Source organism: Molothrus aeneus, chromosome 8 (assembly GCF_037042795.1).
Source record: "Molothrus aeneus isolate 106 chromosome 8, BPBGC_Maene_1.0, whole genome shotgun sequence".
NCBI classification, from domain to species: domain Eukaryota; kingdom Metazoa; phylum Chordata; class Aves; order Passeriformes; family Icteridae; genus Molothrus; species Molothrus aeneus.
This window is the reverse complement of record NC_089653.1, coordinates 23,167,983-23,186,525: the sequence shown is the minus strand read 5'-3', so window position 1 is coordinate 23,186,525 and position 18,543 is coordinate 23,167,983. Positions and strand designations below refer to the sequence as shown.

General features: G+C 41.5%; 2 protein-coding genes across 4 annotated transcripts in view; both read left to right on the top strand.

The window, feature by feature from the left end:
* The window catches only part of SLF2 (SMC5-SMC6 complex localization factor 2), a 30,120-nt gene extending 18,491 nt beyond the window's left edge, over positions 1-11,629 (top strand). The window contains exons 11-20 of the mRNA XM_066555045.1: positions 814-955; positions 1,392-1,497; positions 2,112-2,285; positions 2,851-2,948; positions 3,564-3,651; positions 4,147-4,272; positions 5,101-5,178; positions 6,767-6,853; positions 8,227-8,295; positions 9,444-11,629. Of these exons, the coding sequence (XP_066411142.1) occupies positions 814-955; positions 1,392-1,497; positions 2,112-2,285; positions 2,851-2,948; positions 3,564-3,651; positions 4,147-4,272; positions 5,101-5,178; positions 6,767-6,853; positions 8,227-8,295; positions 9,444-9,479 (1,004 nt within the window). The 3' untranslated portion in view covers positions 9,480-11,629. The remainder of the gene's footprint in view (positions 1-813; positions 956-1,391; positions 1,498-2,111; positions 2,286-2,850; positions 2,949-3,563; positions 3,652-4,146; positions 4,273-5,100; positions 5,179-6,766; positions 6,854-8,226; positions 8,296-9,443) is intronic.
* Positions 11,630-14,326: 2,697 nt separating this feature from the next.
* Positions 14,327-18,543, top strand: part of SEMA4G (semaphorin 4G) — a 29,129-nt gene continuing 24,912 nt past the window's right edge. For 2 of the 3 annotated variants that reach the window (XM_066554296.1, XM_066554295.1), the window contains exon 1: positions 14,327-14,436. The gene's annotated coding sequence lies outside the window, so the exon portion shown is untranslated. The remainder of the gene's footprint in view (positions 14,437-18,543) is intronic. The other variant, XM_066554297.1, reaches the window with a different exon arrangement.

The window sequence follows — 18,543 nt, the reverse complement described above, 5'->3', positions numbered from 1 at the left end:
CAGAAACACTTTGAAGGATCTGCTTCAGCCCACAGTGCTTCTACTGTCTTCTGTGTTTTGTCTTCTTCCTTTGTCTGTACTCAAATATTTCTCCACTACAAGTTCCTTTGTATGTTCCCCATGTCCTCATTCAGATCCATCAAATGTGACATTCATTTAAGACTACCAGTTGACATTGTTAATGTAATGTGGTTCTCTTGAAGTATTTGCTCAGGCCTGTCCAAATTGTATCCTGTATTTTAATTCTTGTTTGACATCAGAGCTGGTATCAGAGGCAATGTAGCCTCCTTTATTTTATGCCTTGCTGGCATTAGGCTGGATTCTGAATGAACAGTTCAAGATAATGAATGAGCATTCAAATAATTAAGGCTGGGAGTTCCTTGTTTACCTCTTCTGTTCCAGAAACCTTGCCTGTTTTCAAATCTTACTTAGCTTCTCTTCTAGTCCCACTCTGATAACACCTTCTTACCTTTGCCTACACAGGCAGTAATTTGTGTTCTCTTAGACAAAAATATTGCTTTGTTGCTTGTTCTGCTGTTTGTGATGAAAGAGAACTATGACAGAAAATGGGTGGAATTTGAAAGCAATTGACCTGTTATGTAGGCAAGATGTGTCCCTAGTGTAAAATACCATATTAGACTTTTTTTCCTCCCTCCTTGTTCTGAAAATAAGCTTACTGTTTAATGTACTGACTCCTCTGAGATGAGAGCTGGTAGAATTGATGCAAACTGCTAAGCTTATTTGTTTCCCTTAAAAGGAACTAATGCTAAGAACTAAATTTAAACTAATCCATTCCATGTCTTTTATTTGTAGCTTCCATCAGTGATGAGCAGCTTAAACCATGGATTCCTTCAATAGCTGATATATCAACTGTTTTTGTCAATATGGGTGTTGGGTTCAGATCTCTCTTTCCATTGCAACATCTTCAACCCCCCTTCAATGAGCATGATATTTTGTAAGTGTTTTCCTTTTAATTTTTTTTCCTAGATCCTATGAAAACAAGTTTTTTTTGCTCAGAATCTAGAATCAGAAGTTTCTTCTTTATTTCCTTTCCCATACTCTATAAGTTCTTGGCTCAGCTCGTAGTGAGAATAAATAACTCTGGAATTCAAGCAATGCCTTCTAGGTAAGGATTCAGCAAACCAGAGCATTGTCCTTGTCCTGCATCTTCCTAGTGAGGATTTGTAGGAATACTGGCTAAATAGCTGGGCAAAGTAATTTGCTACAAGTGGAGTTAGATATGTGTGTTGGGTGCTCTGGAACTGAGGAGTATTTTGATTTGAAGGCATTTTGATAAATGCAGGATTTTTTTTCCTTCAGTTTGATGTCAGTAAACCTTTGTGGGCTTTTGAATTGTTCATTTTTTGCTCAGATTGTCTTTCTTCTATTAGAAGTCAGGCGCAAGAATCAGCGAGTCAACAGCCAAGAGGAGATGAAGCCACTGCCAGTCCAGTGTTCCCCAATCTACTTGAAAACAATTTAATTAATATGATTAAGGTGAGAAAACTCCAAGGTTTTTGTGGGCCGGGTTTCTTTTTTGTGTGTGTGTGTGTTTATTTTTGGGAGGGAGGATAGGGTTTGCAATCCAGTCCTGAGCATGTGTTTGAGTAGATGCTCTCCTGAGACTTCAGCTTCACATCCAGCAGAATTTATTGCAGGCATTTTGCAAACTTCAGTTTCTTGTCACTCCCAACTGCAGAGTTTTTATGCTTCCCTTATACAGCTCTGGCACTTCATAGAATATCTTGACTCCCTCACATAGAAGAAACTATCCACTGATTTCAGTTTTCAGTATTACTGAAGTATTTAGAAAATATTTTGGCCTTTCCCTCAATTAAAGGAGGATTATCTATGTAGAAAAGAAAGATCTTTCCTGCTCCAGTAGTGTCTGGGCAATATTGCCATTGCTCAAAAAAATGAGTCTCCAGCAGGTATTAAAATAAAAGGGTGGTGTTACTGGGAGAGAGGGATATGTTAGTAGACAAGTGCTGCCAAAACAGTACATCATTTGAGGTACATTTTACTGTGAGTGTGGAAAACTTAAGTTCTCATCATGCTTCAAAATAAGCTAAAATATTTCCATATTTTAATGCTTTGTATTTCTTTTAAAGTTTCTAGTTTTCTGTACGTCGGTAATTCACGATGGATATACTGACCAAGAAATATGGCTGCTGCTTATATTGCTATTTAAAATAAGCTTGGAGAAACAGTTAAAACCTTTTCTGACGGATTTTCAGTGCCTTTTCCTCAAGCTTCTGATGAATATAAAAGACTGGGATACAAAGGTAACTTCATAAATTTATTGTACTAGATTTGTGAAACTGCAATTTGTGTTTGAAGTTTTCTTTATTTTTTCTTTTTTGACATATCAGAAAAGTACTGGCTGAAGATGTAATACAGAATTTTCAATAATAGTACAAATAATAATATGAAAAATTCAAAGCTTTGTGTTTGTGTGAGATTTAGGAAGTGGGTGGGTATATTGAGAGGGTTTTTGTTGCATGACATTGAGTTGCCTGTCCTCTTCTACAAGTTTGTTTATCTTAAGATTATGTGTGCTAAAATAGCTGTATGTTTAAAATGGCAGTCTGAAAGAATGAAGAAATTACTGCACTATGCTGGTAAGCTGTCATTAAAGACATTCTGATCTCAACTACCCTACTTTAAACTGTATTTAGCAGACTCACTTGCTGGTGCAGCACAGACATTTTTATGTACGTCATCTCTTGTTAGATCAGTTCCTTTTATCAATTATGCCACCTGTGTTTCTGGGGAGTAGGTGTGTGCTCCTTTGCAAATAAAGCAAACAGCCCTTCTTCAGTTTCAGGATGTTTTGTTGTTCTTTTGAAGATGCCTGAGCTGTGCCTGTCAGTGAGTGAGCTCTCCAGCAATCCCCACAACCTCCTGTGGCTCGTTCAGCTGGTGCCCAGCTGCATCGCGCGCGGACGGTAAAGACACTGTTGTGTCAGAAATGCATAGATCATTAACACTTAAAAAACAAAAGGGATTTGTTTTCTCATATGTTACAGATAAATGTGCAACCCTTGGTGTGCATGTATAGCTTCCTGATCACCTCTGCTGTGAAAAAGGGTTGTTAAATCCTTCTATGTAGTTTCTGGGCTGTGGGTTCTTGGTACACTGTAGCAAAGGAAGGCTTAGCTTCAGGTTCTGACATCCATCACTCTAATTCTTGTCTGAGTGACCAAAATTTAAATCTTCTTTGGGTGATTCATGTCTGCTTCTAAGCAATATTTTGAGTTCTGTATCTTTGAAATTAGTAAACTGTAATGTGAGTGAGCAGAATAAGTTAGGTCATTATCTTCAGGCTTGGAGACAAGTATCTAGCATTGTTTACTTGTGCAGAAGCTGAGCTGCAATGAGATTGAGGATACTTCTGTTTTACTAGCTGACTTACTGGTTTATATAGCTCCTATATTCAGAAAATCCAGTTTAATAGTTGCAAGCAAATTTATGTCTAAGGAAGACAGGCATAGGCTCACATACTTTGTAGAAACCGTGGGTTTAAAAAATTCTAAGGGAAATAATTTTTAATTGTTTTTCAGGGAAGTAAAAAGGCGCCTTAGCCTAGTGATAATTGCAAAATTTCTTCATAAGAAGCACGTAGAAATACCTGATGACAGTGACAAGCAGGTACTGCTTACATATATTGTCTTTGTAGAATTTGAAAGTTCAGAAAACATTAATATTGTATGCTCGTGTTTTATGTTTTAATATTGTAAGCCTGTTTTCAAGAACTTTACCAAATGACCAATTAATAATTTTCTGTCTAGATTAGTGTTAAAAGTGCATTTGCACATGTGTGTAATCTGCACGTTCTGCAGCTTGTGCTTGTTTATATGCCCAGATGTTAGTTTTAGACATTAGAAAGAAGTCTACATTTCTTTGAGTCTTCCTTTTGTAATCATGTGGACATGCTGTTTTCATAGGTTTGATCTTTTGAGAAAGTGTACAAACACTGAAGTCTGTGAATAGTCAAAAATTACTCAAAGCATGAAAACTTCTTTTTTAATTAGAAATCCCTTTTCTGTTCCTGTTCCAATGGATAAGTAATATTGTAGGGGCACTCAATTTCCAATTTTCTGTTGTTAGTAAATCAGTCCAATTTGTTAATGCTTGTATCTGTAGATGTTTCTTCTGCATCAGTTTCTGGTGCGTATGAAACCTTCTTATCTACTGAAGAAGATGAGAGAGATGAGAAAAGGGCAGAAGGAACATGAAGATGATGAAGTTCATGCAGAACTAGAACATGAGGTATATAGCCAAGTGCTTTTTTGCTTTTGTTTTTTATGCATCTTTTTAATATTTTATGTGTAATATCATATATTACAATACTATTTGGGGAATATTTCTTTTACTTTTAAAAAGTTCTCTATGTGGAACTGTAAATACACTGTTTTGTTACTGTTCATCTCTCTGTAAAATATTACTAATTTTGGTTATAGCCATGGGGGAAGGAAAGGAGTATGTGGTGGAGGAACCTGTATTGGGTTGTTTTGCAAACAGGGAAATGGTCAGATTTTCTGAAGTCACAGGGAAGTCTTGAGTCTCTACTTCTGTAATCAGGGGACAATCTTCCCTCCCTTCTGATGTAATCAGTGAAGACTGTTCAGTGCTGAGCCAAAACTTTAACTTCAGGTTTCAGAAAAAGATTTGTGAATATTCTATTAATATCTTCTCTCAAACAAGTGTTAAAAAGATTGAGTATTTCCATCCATCCAAAAATTGAATATTGGTTTGGTTATTTAAGTGGTTGTCATGGAATCTCTCAGCAAGTGTTTTGATCTGGGGGTAGATTGAGGGAAAATAAAGCCAACTGCTGAATTTAATTTTCAGTCAGTAAAACCACATTTTTATGGATTACTTAGGTTATTTAAACCAGTATAATACTGGTTTAAAATGTTTCTAATATGTGAATATACTGTTTCAAATTAGCTATTTAGGCAGATGTGTTGCTATACTTGTCCATTGGCCTGGCTGTTGCAGGATTCATTCCAGAAAGCAGAGATGGTTCCATGTCTAGGTGCGAAGAGTTAAAATAATGGTGCTTTCACTGCTAAAGCTCTTTTGATCTCTCTCCAGGTATACTACCTAATCTATGTCCTCCTTCATCTAGTCAGTGAAGCCAGTTTCCTTGATGTTGTAAATTCTAGTCAAAGGGTAAGTAACTTTAGTGGCTAGACCTTTAGATTTTAAAATGTTGTCTATCATGCACATTTAGTGTGTTTTGGTAAGAGCTATCGTGTGATGGAAGATCACCAGTGCATAAGAGCACTGGGGGAAGCTTTTGTTCTCGGCAAGGTAAATGCAGAAGCACTTGTGTGTATTTACTGCAGAGAAAACTCTTCTGAGTTTCTGTGAATGGAGCTACCTCCAGACATAAGGCTGTGAAAGAGCAGGCATTTGTTGTGTTAATCTTTCTCAGAAGGTATCTGGAGGTAAACTTAACACAGAAATTCTAAGTCAAATGATTCTATCAACTTTGGAAGTCGGTTTGAAATTTTTCAGTCTAGGAGAAAATCACTTCAAAGATACCCAGTAAAATATTTTCAAGCACATTTCAGTTTCCTGTGCTGGTGTGCAGCAAGTGAAAGCAGGACTGTAGCTCTTCTCTATAGTGGTAGTTCCTTTTTGCCATGTGATGTGAACATCTTCTAAGTAATTCTGTCTGCTTAGCCTTTCAGTATTTCTATTCAGATTTCTGTGATCATTTGCTGGGAGTTGCTTGCTGCAAGGTGTCTGTGTAAACCTTCTGCCCTGTAGAATCACTCTTGGCTTTTAAGAAATCTGTCACAGGAACTGTTTGAGAGACATAAACCAGTAATGTTTGGCTACATTTGGATGCTTAGGTGTCTCAGTAGTACTTAGATTTGTGGAGAACTTGATATTTTCAATTATTTTTTTAATGTCTCCATTTCTTAAGGAAGAAAAACTTTATAATTCACTGACCTATTAGCCATCAAGTGGCAAGAGAGGTATGGCTGAATATTGTGCAGGCTGAACTTGTGCAAAATCAATCTTGACTATTTAATTTCTGCCCCTCTTCCAGTTAGAGAGGATAAATTCTGGTGGTCTTGAGACACCAGCAAATGTTTATAAATAGAATTTCAGCATGTCTCACCTGTTCTGCAGAGTGGAGCCTCTTGGCAGCTGTTCAGTGAGAGACTGAAAACAGGAATTTTATGAAGAAATTAACAGAATGTGAAAGACCTTGGGAGTCATTATCAAGAGATCCTGAAGTGCAAAACTGCTTTATTAAAGTAATCAGAAATTTAGAGAAAATAAAAGATCAGCGCATAAAACCTTGGATATATTTTACCTGCTCAGCCAATTCCTACAAAAGAAATTACCTGAGTCATCATTACTGAAAAGGTTATTTTCAGCTATTGTAACTTCAGAATTTTTTTGCTGATAAAAGATGTGAATGGCACTGCACTGTTTGCTATTTTGGGGGCAGAAAGGATTTGCAAATTAGTTAGCAGGAACTTTAGAATTTGTGTCGTATAGCTCTGCTATACTTTGAAACTGCTTTTAAAAACTCTTAGACCTGCTTTACCAGGAGCATGCCAGCAACAGATAGAGGATCTTGCAATGTGGTCTTGTTTTCTTTCTTTTCCCTTTCTTAACTATGTATTTCTGAGAAAAATTCAAACTGAAGCATGTAATTTTTAAATTGATACAATATTTAAATAAAACCTGTAGTTTTGACATGGAGGATTAAGAGCTGTACACTTTTGTCTTTATTTAGCAACACTTAGTGAAGCTTTGTCGTGCCTTAGTTAAGCATGTGAAAGGTGATATTAGGGAAGATGCAAGAATGTTTTATCGGTCTAAGGTAAGATGCAGAACTTGATTTTGTGTTTTGTTTTGGTTTGGGGTGGTTTTTTGTGTTTGTGATGCATGTTGTTCCCGCATCTCAGCCCTAGATATTCTAGGAGTTGCTCATGGGCCCGGGGGTTTTTCCTCTTTTTCTATCTGCATCATGTCTTTGCGTGGGAATAAATACATGCCCATTTTAATTCACTGAAAATACTCCTAATGCTAACAGTGGGACTCTTAGCAGCTCTGAAATGTGACTGATCATCCCTTTAGCCAGGCATCTCCACGTTTAGGCCCCCAGAGTTGCTCTGTTTCTCTTTGTGGCAGTCACTGGTAGCTGACTCCAGTTGTAAGAGCAGAGCCTACCTGCAGGGCAGGTACAGAGGACTGAGAAAGTTGCCTGTTTCGCACGAGTCTCCATTTTATTTTTCAAATAAATGGATTGATTAAAAGTGCTTTGGATTTAAGCCAGCTGTATGTGATGTAGCATCAAGCTTGGACAGCTGCCTTTTATTTGCTTTGTCTGTGAGCCTTACATCTGATAGTCCTAATTTTGTGACCTCCAGGCTTTGCATGCTACAAACCAAGTCAGCTCAGTGAAAAAGTCACCAGCCCCAGCTTTGAAAAGCCTTGGCTTCTTCAGCTTTAAATCAGACATTTGCAGTTGTGTGCTTCCTTACCTCTCAAAAACATTCTTCTTTTCTTACTCAGATTAGTGGAGCATGGATCCTTTTAACAAGTTAATTGCTCTTGCCTTGGAGTGTTGTATCGCTGGTTGCTTTCACTTCTGCTTCTATTTGTCTTTGCACTGAGAGGGGAAAATCTTACTCTGGTTTCTCCATTGCTTCATTTGTGTAATACTGCAGTAACTTCTAGAGGATGCCACTGTGCTGGGTTTTAACTCAGGAGATGAAGCAAATCTCAGTGTGAATGGCTTGGATTAAACACCTGCTTGTGCCTGGTTATGAAAAAGCACAGTTTATGTACAAGGAATTTGTTTCAGAAGCAGCCAGTGCTGCATTGTTGGCTTTTGTGGCCGCAGTTGCACCTGTTCTAGGTACAATCAGACTTGTGACAAACCTCATTTCCCAGGGATGAGGTGGTGTTTGGAGGGCAGAGGTTTGCATGGTGATTCCAAACATTCAACCTGAGGAGTCATGTGCCTCTAATGTTTGTGGAGTGCATGACTTTCAATTCAGAGTAATGAGTTACAGGGATCTGAAGTTGAGATGATGATACTTCCTGACAATAAAATTGTTCCTTTCCAGTAAACCTTGTATGTTGGGTTATCTGTTTATTTTTGAGTTTAGAGCAGTGAGGGGGAACACAGGGTATGATTTTTTTTAATTTTTAACAAAAATGGCTAAATTAATCAATGTGAATTTGCAGGTAAGCTGCTTGGCTGCTAGGATATTTGAGAAATGGCAGGACGTGATACAAAGCACTCGGCTTACTCAGGTACTGTAATGAAACTTCTCTTCCCTCATTGCAGCTGTGCATTTAACTCTGTTTTTAGCACTTGAAAATGGCAAATCCTTTCAAGAGATTTTCTATATAAATGGCATGGCTGTGGAATACACTTATGTGTATTAGAATGGATTTGAATTAAAATTCTTACTTTGCTGGCTTCAATAAAAGCAGGATCTCCTCTCCATTGTTAAAAGCTCTGTTTTTGTAAAGGTATGTGTAATACACTGAAATCCCAGTCCTGAGCCGAGTCACAGGGCCTGTCTCTGATTACAGCTATTAGCAGATGCTTCCAAAAGGAAATTGGGACAGGAATGCAGTGAGGCACATCCTGCTGTGGTCTGGCACCGTGTGGCTTTGAGACTTCTTGAGTCCAGGGCTTTATTCACATATGTTAAGGGCTCTCAACAACTCCTCCCCCTTTGATTGTGTCAAATTTCATGGCATGATTAGGCAAAGTCTCTCATGTTTGTAAAAATATGCAGTAGTAAATAATGCCTTGATAAGTCTCAGAAATATTTGCCTTTGTGACACCTAGCTGGCCTTGGTAGAATAGGTGGATAATTTCTGCTGATACACGAAGTTCAGAGCTCCTTCTTCCAGCCTTGGCTTGTAAGGTTTCAGTTGTAATGTGATCAGACCACCTGTGTGAGTCCTGTCTTGGAACATAAAGCAATCTCTCTGGAAAGCTTAACTTTCCAGTCCTGCAGAGTATCATTTACATAAAATTTATATTATACATTATGCCTAGTATTGATTCCAGTCAAAAACTGTGTAATTAACCATTAGTAAAGACTATTGATTCCTCCCAACAATGTGCAAAAAAAAAGTTCTGTGTAGTGTGTGTGATATTTTATGTTCTGAGCACTCCAGATCAAGGAGTGACACATGTAACACATGGCTACAGAATCTCCTTAGAAATTAATGAAAGTTGGTAATGAGGTGGCTCTTTCAGTATTGTTTTTTTGGAGGTATTTGGGGTTGATTCATAGATGAGAAACTGGCAAGTGTTTCAGAATAAAATTCCAGGGATTTTTCCAGCACATTGTGGTGCTCCCAAGCTAAGCACTTGCCTACTCTACTAATTTCTTCTGACACTGAATTTCTGACTTGTATACTAATTTGTTTTTATTCTCTAGGGAAAACTGCATGACTTCTGGGAGCCAGATTCATGAAATCTTGCCTAGTTAAGTGAAAATAGCAGAAACTGAAATCAAGGAGGATGTAGAATGAATGGAGCTTCACCTTGTTTGGAACAGAAGAAATCAGTCACCTGAGTTAGAACTTGAGCTTGATTCAGACAAGCTCTAGACACATGAGAATCTGATTTGACTAACATTGTTTTTTACTACAAGTGCTCTACTTCTGAAAAATTGAAGTTGATCAACTGAAAAAAACCCAGCTGTTCCTATAGCCCTATCCGAACTGGCTAGAAATATTTTACTATATTGAAAGCTGAGGGAACTTTTCTTGTTTCCCTTGTTAATCACAAGACCTATTTGATAACAGCAAGTATTTATTTTCTTGCCAGCACATACCTGCAAGCATTGTTTAGGTTGGCTGGGAAAGAACTACCCTGTGACATGAAATGTGAGTTCAGGAGGAGTGTTAGACCTCCCCTGTTGTGAGCAGGTGAGGAAGTGGTTCAGATGTGGGCTGAATCATAGTAATCTGCAAAGCAGAATTGATATCAACATCCAGTGTCTCTTAAAAATACAAAATACAGCAGTTGCACCTTCGTTAAATGGAGAATAAAATATCATCTCAGTGGAGATTAGAGAACAGCATTTGGCTCACCTTTGTAAGACTATGAAAGCCATATGATGACTGAATTCCTTGGTGTGAAGTCCTGCTGCACAGACAATATGTGCTCAAAGCTTCAGGAGCTGTTTATGAAATAATCAGAGGAAGATGTGATCTCCTTTTGTGTTCTCTGTACAAATGCTATCACTTAAATCTTACACTGTGGTTTGTCTGTAGAATGGATGTAATAGGAAGAAAAGTTCAGTTATTGGGTAGAAACACCAATGGGGATTCCCATAATAAGAGATTTTTAATAACATCAACATTTGTATTTTAAAATACTGTTTTAATTCTTGTAGATTACTCTGTCTTGTATGGAATTCTGTATAATAAGAATGTAAAATAAGGCTTAAAAATCCTTCCAACTACAAAACCTTCAAATTTAATTTGTGTATTACATATAAAAGAACTGCTATAGAATGGACACATCTTAGAGGAAGTCTATTAGATTTGAAAATTCATACTAAATGTTATTTTTTATCAAGTGTTACGCTGCTACGTCAATGTCATCTTTTGCTCTTTGATAGCTCATCTGCCTTCCCTCTCATAGCAGTTCTTACTTTGTTGAATATATTGTATGTCATTTTATTAATGTTTTTATTTTTTTCACTAATATTGTATAAAGATAAAAAAATGTGGAATTTTTACTGTATTTAATGTGTATATATTTTCTTACGGTGTAAAGTCGACATTGCTGGCCTGTATATTTTGAAGACTAAAAGGGGAGGAGTTTAGATGAACAGCTTTTGTACTGCAGTTCAAAGCATGTTGAAACTGCTGAGGGTTTTTCCACACAAAATAGCCACTTTGCTATTTACTTTCATTTAACAGAACAATGAAAAAATAAAACCAGACACTCCTTTCTAGTTAAATATCCCTGGAGAAAATGGGCTCTGTTTCATTAAAAACAAATGGCCACAGGTCCTATTTTATTCTTATGGCACATTTTACAATTCTTGGTTTTACAGCTGATTAGCTCACTATAGATGAAGACAGTCTTGAAATCATTCTCAGCTCAGCCAGTCCTGTGTTTTCATGCTTAATGCCTGTTCCAGCACTTTCCCTCTTCCCCCACTCCTGCTTGGTCTGGATTTCTCTTCCATCTGTTCTGTAGCTGAGGAGTAATTCCTCAAGAGCTGAAGTCTAGGTGTGGGTTAAATTGGTGCTCATCAGAATCCTTACAGAAATGATTCCCAAGCATCACTACAGGGTCTTTACAAGAGGGTCCTGGCAGTGAAATAGCAAACCTGCTGCCCTTGTGTTTTGCCAACTCATTTGCTGTCCCTCAGCCAGGACTTGCATGCATTGGAAAAGGCTGTTTCCTTTTCCTGCAAAAGGTTGTTGCACACTAAAGGTCTTAACTGCTTTGGATGTCTTCAGAGAAGCATTTTGCACTTGAGGTCTATCTTTTGATACTGTATTGGCTATATTAAGAGCCCAATTTTCACATTTCATGTGGAAGTAGGTGCACTTTATTGCAGTAATAACAGAAAAAAAAATTAAAGTCTGGTTGTAAAATATATGTTTGTAGCTCCTTGCCTTTTTTTTTTTCCTTTAATTTTCTGACAAGCCTCTCTATGGCTTAAAATAACCCAAAGACTTCTGGTTTTAAAGTTGAAGAAACCTGACAGTGAAACTATTTGTGCATCTCATATTCTCACTGTTCCTATTATGGAACTTGGTAATGGATGGGGATTTCAGAAGTGATTAATGATATGCAGGTAGGTCTGGCTGAAGGTCAGTAGGACATTTCATTGATGCAGCAGCTGCAGGAACTCTCTGAAGTCCCCAAGATAATGATTTAGTTGAGAATGTCTTTGGGAAAAGCAGGTGACTGGAATATTTGAAATGTGTTGTTGTTATTGGTGGAGGATCTGGTTAGATTGCTGCAAAGACATTTTAGAGGTAGGATTTCAGTGTGGAAAAAAATACTGAGGGTTGATTCACATATGGGAAACTGGCAAGTGTTTCAGAATAAAATTGCTGTGCTGGTTTTCTGAGCACAGAAAGCCAGGTCTGTCTCCATGAGAGGGGTCTGTGCTCAGCACTGTCCAGGACCAGTCCTGGGGGCCAACATTTGGGCACAGGGGCTGCAACAGACTCTGCTGCTGTGGAGATTCAGGCAAGTACTTCCAGGTAGCTGGGTTCCTCTGCTCACCCTGTCACTAGCAGGAATACTGGAGCTCCAGTACTAATGCTGGTCTTCTGTTTGTTTTCATTCCCAGGGGAGCTGTATGTGTAGCACAGTATCCCTGGCTCGGGGTTTGTGTTTTGGTGTTTTGTTGGTTCATCTTCCACTGGTTTGTGGTGGTTGTGACTTTTTGTTTTACTGAGAAGGGCAAATCAGAAAGGTTTCTGCTGCAGATGACCCTCCTAATTTTTCTGGGGTCCTATTCCTTGGGTTTGTGAGCTTTTGGAAAACTGCTTCTTGCCTAAAGTTCCCCAGTGGGAAACACCGCCCTCTGCCCGAGGGGTAGCGGTTTCCACTGGCATATTAGTGTTTCTTTTTGCATCCAGAAAGAGAGAAAAGGCTCTTGGGACCGGCTGACTTTGAGGGAAGAGGTTTGATGAGCTTGTAGGAGCCTAAGCAGCTGCTGAGGAGCTCCAAAGGAGCTGCCCAGAGGGGTCAGACAATCATTAGTGGATTTAGCTTATTCCTTGTGGTTTAACTTATCAAAATTCCTTTAATTGCCCTTTTCCCCATATTCCCCCCAGGCTGTGAAATACCTTCATGTTTTGCCTTGTGGATATTTTGCCAGCTTTACTGGCAGGGCCCCTTCTTATCACGTGTTGAAAAGGGCTTTCAGTGCTGGGGAATGGCGCGGGCTGCTGGTGGGAAGGATCCTAGGAAAACTGAATTCCTTGAAGGGCTTCTCTTTGCAGAGAAGCTTTTAGTTTTGCCTGGCTGATGCTTTTTTCAGCCAGCGCTTCCTCGCCTTTGCAGTCAGGAATTTGAAAGGGAGTATTTTATCTGGTAGCAAAAGCAAGGCTGGGTGGTGAGCGAAGAAAAACATTTGCATCTTCCATCTTGATATTTTGATCTGTTTGGAGAAAGTCAGTCCTATGCTTTAAGGCTGCTTTTAAGTGGCGTTTGGATATGTAGTACTTTTTTGAATGCCTCCCTTGTCTCTGCGTGGTGAGATGCTGCTAATGTTTCACCTCCTTCAGCTTCCCTGCCACCTCCCAGTTCCCTGTAGGGAGGTCACAGGGGAGGGGATGGAAACTCCACTGGAATTGTTCCCTTCATTGTCATCAAAGCGCCTTTGCCATCAGCCTGGGGGGAAACCCAAAACTTTTCAAGGCAGGCTTGGCCCTCATGGTGTGTGGGGGTGGATAAAGGGGCCATTTTCACACACCCTTGTCCCAGTGCTTCCCCTTGGGTTTGCATTTGCGGCTGAAGCTGCCTGAAGCCGGGCGAGCGATGCTCCTTCCCTCGCAGAGAGGAGCAGAAAGGGTGAATGGATTTGTGCTGCTTTTGTGCTGCGGGGGAGTCCTTCACCGGAGCAGTGAGCGCTCTGGGCTGGGGTGGGCACGCAGGCTCCGGGGCTTTGCCTCTGGGTTTCAGGCTCTCTTCTCCCGAGGCTTGCTGGAACTCCTGGCTCTCGGAGCAGATGCAGGAGCAGAGGGTCCCCTTCCTCTCCGGACTGACCGCCAGGCTGCAGCTGAAATAAAAACAATAGCTTCAAGCTGCCAGGGGCAGTGGTGGGGAGAGGGGGGTAAGGCATCCAGTTTCATGCTTTATTCGCACTGCAGGCTTTTATAAAGGCAGTGTAAATCATGCAGAGCAGCCGTGGGCTCCGCAGACAGCATCGCTCAGGCTCTCAGACACATTGATCTGCATGCTGGAAACTGAGCATGTCCCTTTGCCCTGACCAGGCTGTGGGGAGAGGCCTGCCAGGTGAGGATGCTGAGCTGCTGCACTGCATATCAGCTCTCCTTCACCTTTGTGAAGCACTGCCTGCCTCCCCTGTGTACTAACCCATTTCCCCCCCGCCCAGTATTTTGTGCTCCAGCATTGTTATGGCAAGGCTTACACAACGCAATGTGTTTTTCCCCCCAGTTGATTTTCTCTGATTAGCCCATTTTTCCTCTTGCCCTCATTCTGTTTTTCCCGCAGTATGCGAACGCTGTTTGCTGAGAAACTGTGTCAGCCTTCCTCTAATTAAGAGTCTGGCAGGAGGCAGCGCAACAGTAATTTTGGAGATGACGCTTCCAGTTTGGAGCTGACAGGGAGCTGAGGTGCTGCAGCAGGCGCTGGTGCTGGGGATGCAGGAATGTTCTCCGGCTGAGCAGGACAGGGGGACCCACAAGGAGCCTGCTGCAGGAGCAGTGAGTACCCTGGGTGCTTGGGTGTTTGAACTGTGTCCTCTTGAAAAGCAGCTGCAGGAATGGTTAAATCCGTGGTTATGTCACAGGTTTAGCCCTTTGTGAGGGTGTCTCTGTGTGTGTGTAAAGGACAGGAATAAATTGCAGTGGCCCTAAGTCGGCTGCATCTCTCTGAAATAGTTGTAATGTTGGAAAGTAAGATGGAGAGCTCAACAATCAAATGGCCTGAAAAAGGGCAAATAAGGAGAAGCCATTCAATGGCGCTCTGTCATACGGCTTCAGACTCCATAGTTCTTTTATTAGCAGGAAAGCTCAAAGCAAACAAAAGGAGACAGGAGCTGGGGATCTGCTTGCCTCAGGATGTTGTGGATGCTAAAAGCTTAGAGGTTCAAAGAGCATTTTATGGCAGAAAAATGCAGCAGGGGTCTGTGAAATGAAAGCTGTTCTCCCTGGCTGAGAAAGCTCAGGCGGCTGATCCCTGGAGGGTGGAGCATGTGCTGGGGAGATATCCCAGATGTCTGTCCCATTCCTTCACCCCCTGCAAGGTGCTAGGGTTTGGTCCAGTGTGCTGTTAATGCCTGTATGCTTTACATGAACAGCTGAGGGATTTCATGTCATCTCTCAGTTTCCTAACAGTCCATCATGTCCACCATTCTGTCTCTCCATCCACTCCTGAGACAGAAGTTGCTGTTGAAGGTGGTGCCAGCCCTTACTCTGAAGGAGCCTAGTGAGGTGTATGGGGTCAAATGTTTCATTTGGCTGAAGAAAACTCAGTGACATTTTTTGATCTTTCTAATGACCCTGTGAGTGAGACTAGGAAAACGAGTTGTGTGGTTCAGGAACTCCAGCAGAACACAGCCAGCCACATGCCAGAGTTGACCTCCTTCCTCTCCCCTCCCACCTCATCCACAGATGTTTGCAGCTAGGGAGAAGTACAAATAAGAGCAGATGAGAAGATTTTTTTTTTTTAAATCCTTCCTATGTGGTACCACTAGAGCACAATTCAGCATTTTCCCTCTCTACTTGCTGTGTCACATTTGCCTCTTGGGGGCAACCTCACCCCACTCCGGCTGAGACCAAAGGGAGCTCGAGTGCTTGGGGGCGATGACTCACTGCGCATCTCTCTCTGCCTTTGCGTTATCTGATCATTTTTAGTAATCGAGGTCATAATTTGCTGAAAGGATTTTAGGATTTAAGCCGTCGAGGCTGACTGTTGGTGGCTTTTCAGAAAAGACGTGATTGGCTCTTGAAGGTCCCTTTCGAGGCTTGGAGTCCTTCAAAGTTTTTTCCTGCCTTGGTGTCCTTCAGAGAGAGGAGGGTAGTATGGAAGGACATGTGTTTTGTGGTTCTGGTTTAATGGGTAGAGCATAAATCTCTGCAAAAAAGATTTACACTGTTCTCCTGGCTCTTCTGCCTGGGTTGGCTTGGACTGTCACTAAGCCTATCAGATACTGCTGAGGACACTCTGACTTGTCAGGGGGAGAGCAAAATTACTGCTCCAGCTCCATTTCAGCCCTGAGTCCCCGAGTAGGCATCTCATACAAACCTCGTCCACAAAAAACCATTTGCATTTATTTAAAGGGCGTTGAGGTATATGATGGAATAAAGGAAGTATTATTCATGCTTCGTGCTGTGGTTCCTAATGGTACTTTACACGCTGATATGACCTACAAAGCTTGTTGTTTTGTGCCTGCAGTGCTCTGATGTTCTTCCTACCCTGAGGGTCAGAAATGACAAGAATAAATGATTGTGACGAGCTCCCTGCTCCCTGTCCTTGGAAGTGTCCTTGCCAGGGCACAGCTCAGTGACCTTGCTGGCACAGGCAGCAGAGGGGCAGCATCCTTGTCTGGCCCATGGGACTGAACGAGTGATCTTCCTGTGAGATGTGAGGGCAAATCCATTTATCCATAGTCGTGTTTCACTTTCTCCCCAAAGCACAGGGACGCAGCTAGGGCTGGGCAAGGGGCTTGGCCCAAGCTGAACACACGCAGGGCCTGTCCTCTGGAAAATACCAGGGAGGAGGCTGGAGCAAGTGAGGTTAACCATGGACCCCAAAGCATAGGGACTACTCCAAAGGGGGGTGCAGGGCCCTGCAGCCTGTGTCTGCCCAGTGAGGGACTGAGTCAGCCTTGCTGGGGCAGCAGCTCCTGGCTCCAGCCAGCCTGGGCACTTGGACAGCAGCAAGCACGGCAGCTCATTAACCCAGCCCTCCAGCACTTGCTCTGCTGGCCTTGACACTGTCCCTCTTAATAGCTCCTCTTCTTTCCTTTTTTTTTTTTTTTTTCTTTTAATAAAGGTAAATTAGCTATATGGATATGCAGGAACATGAATCAAAGGAATTCAGCTGACTCTTGAACGAACTGTTCATACAGAGATGTGCTAAAGCACCAGGATGTGATGGATGCAGCCTGCTCAGAAAACACCTAAGGACAAAAACTGCTTGTAAGGCATCTCACTGCAGTCTCCAAAAATCTGATTATGTAGGGGGAGGAAAAAAAAAATCAGGTTTTGGAATACATTAACTCAGTTGAACAGCACAGAGAGAAGGTACCAGCAAGAAGCAAATCAGTTCCTGAAGGCTGCTGGGAAATCTCACTGAATTGAAGCTTCAGAGTAAGGCTGGCTGCACTTAGAAGAATTATGTTTCACCTGAAATATTTAACACTGGGCACTTGAAGTGCTCTGTGTGTCCAAAGAGCCCACCAAAAATATGCTTACGAGGAGATTTTAGAGGAACCCTGGGCTCATGCCATGCTGTTGATGGGTGAACCCAGATGTTCACATTGTTCAGTTTTGTTGGGTTTTTGTTGGTTTTTTGGTTGTTTTTTTGTTCTGTCTTTTTTTAAGAAAAGCATGGGAAGGATAAGTCCCTCGCCTCCATCATGGGAAGCAAAAATTACCATGTAATGAATGCTGGTCTGCTTTTGGGACACGTGCTGACAGATCTGTTGTTAGGAGGAGATGTTTCCATAGCAAAACCATCATCATAAATGGCACTGTAATGCAGCAAAGATGCTGAGGTGGCCCTGGGGACCATCTTCCCGGACCATTCTGAGCATCCTTCCAGGGAATATGGGAGAATGATGGCAGGGGGGATCAGAGCAGCTCATGGTGATGCTCCTCACAGCACTGCCACAGCACCAGGGCTCTGCTGGCAAGGCTGTCAGCTCAGCGTTTTTCAGTCCTTTCTGACTTCAACAGAAAACTACAACAAAAGGCAAGCTTGAAATAGCTCATTTTATCTCCACAAACAACTTGCTTTGAGCATCATTGTCACTCAGCCTAAATTACTTTTAGATGTTTTTAATGACTGGGTAACGTTTTTCAGCTGTTCATTCTGCAGCACCCTGCTGAGGGACAGTCCATCTGTAAAGACCAAGGACTCCAATATTGTGGTTGCTCTTCCTGACATTCATTTAGCTTTATTATTTGATACGTGATTCCCTGTGGCTAGGGAATGTTTAGAGATGTTTTCAGCTAAATTTACGGCTACAAGCTCTTTTCTTTGCATGAAGGGGATCTGTTTCCAAAAGGGCTGGAAGGCTGTTTATGCATGTACCAGTGGAAGGTCAGGGATGTAGAGGAGAAACTCCGGGAGATTGAAGGTGACAGTCCAAGTCCTGTCTGCACTGAGGGTGACATTACCCTTTGGGCTGCAGGGATTTTAGCCCATCATTTGTTACCTCTACCTTGCACTTTACTTGTAATGCACAGCACGGAGAGCTGTGACTTGCAAAATGATCCCACCGGGGCTGTGGTTTGTGACATCAGCCATGCAGGTCTCTCAAGCCCCTCTTTCCAAGGCAGGCACAGCTTTTGCATTCATTTCTAAAGGCAACTTCTAAGCCACTCGCCTTCACCATCTCTGGGTTTTGCAGTGCTTCTGGGAGACTGTATTTTTAAATCCTAGCTCATAAATTTTGGAAGCTCCTTTCCTTCCCCACCCCCTCGCCCCAATCAAAGTGTCAGAGCTGAAGAAAAACTGCGAGAGTGATGGATGTGCCCAGCTCTGCTTGCCAGTGCTCTGCTGTGGGGGGGGGTTATTTACTGCACTGCTGGGGTTGTTTCTTCTTTGGTGGCAGAGACAGCAGTGTAGCAGCTTGGTGCCTG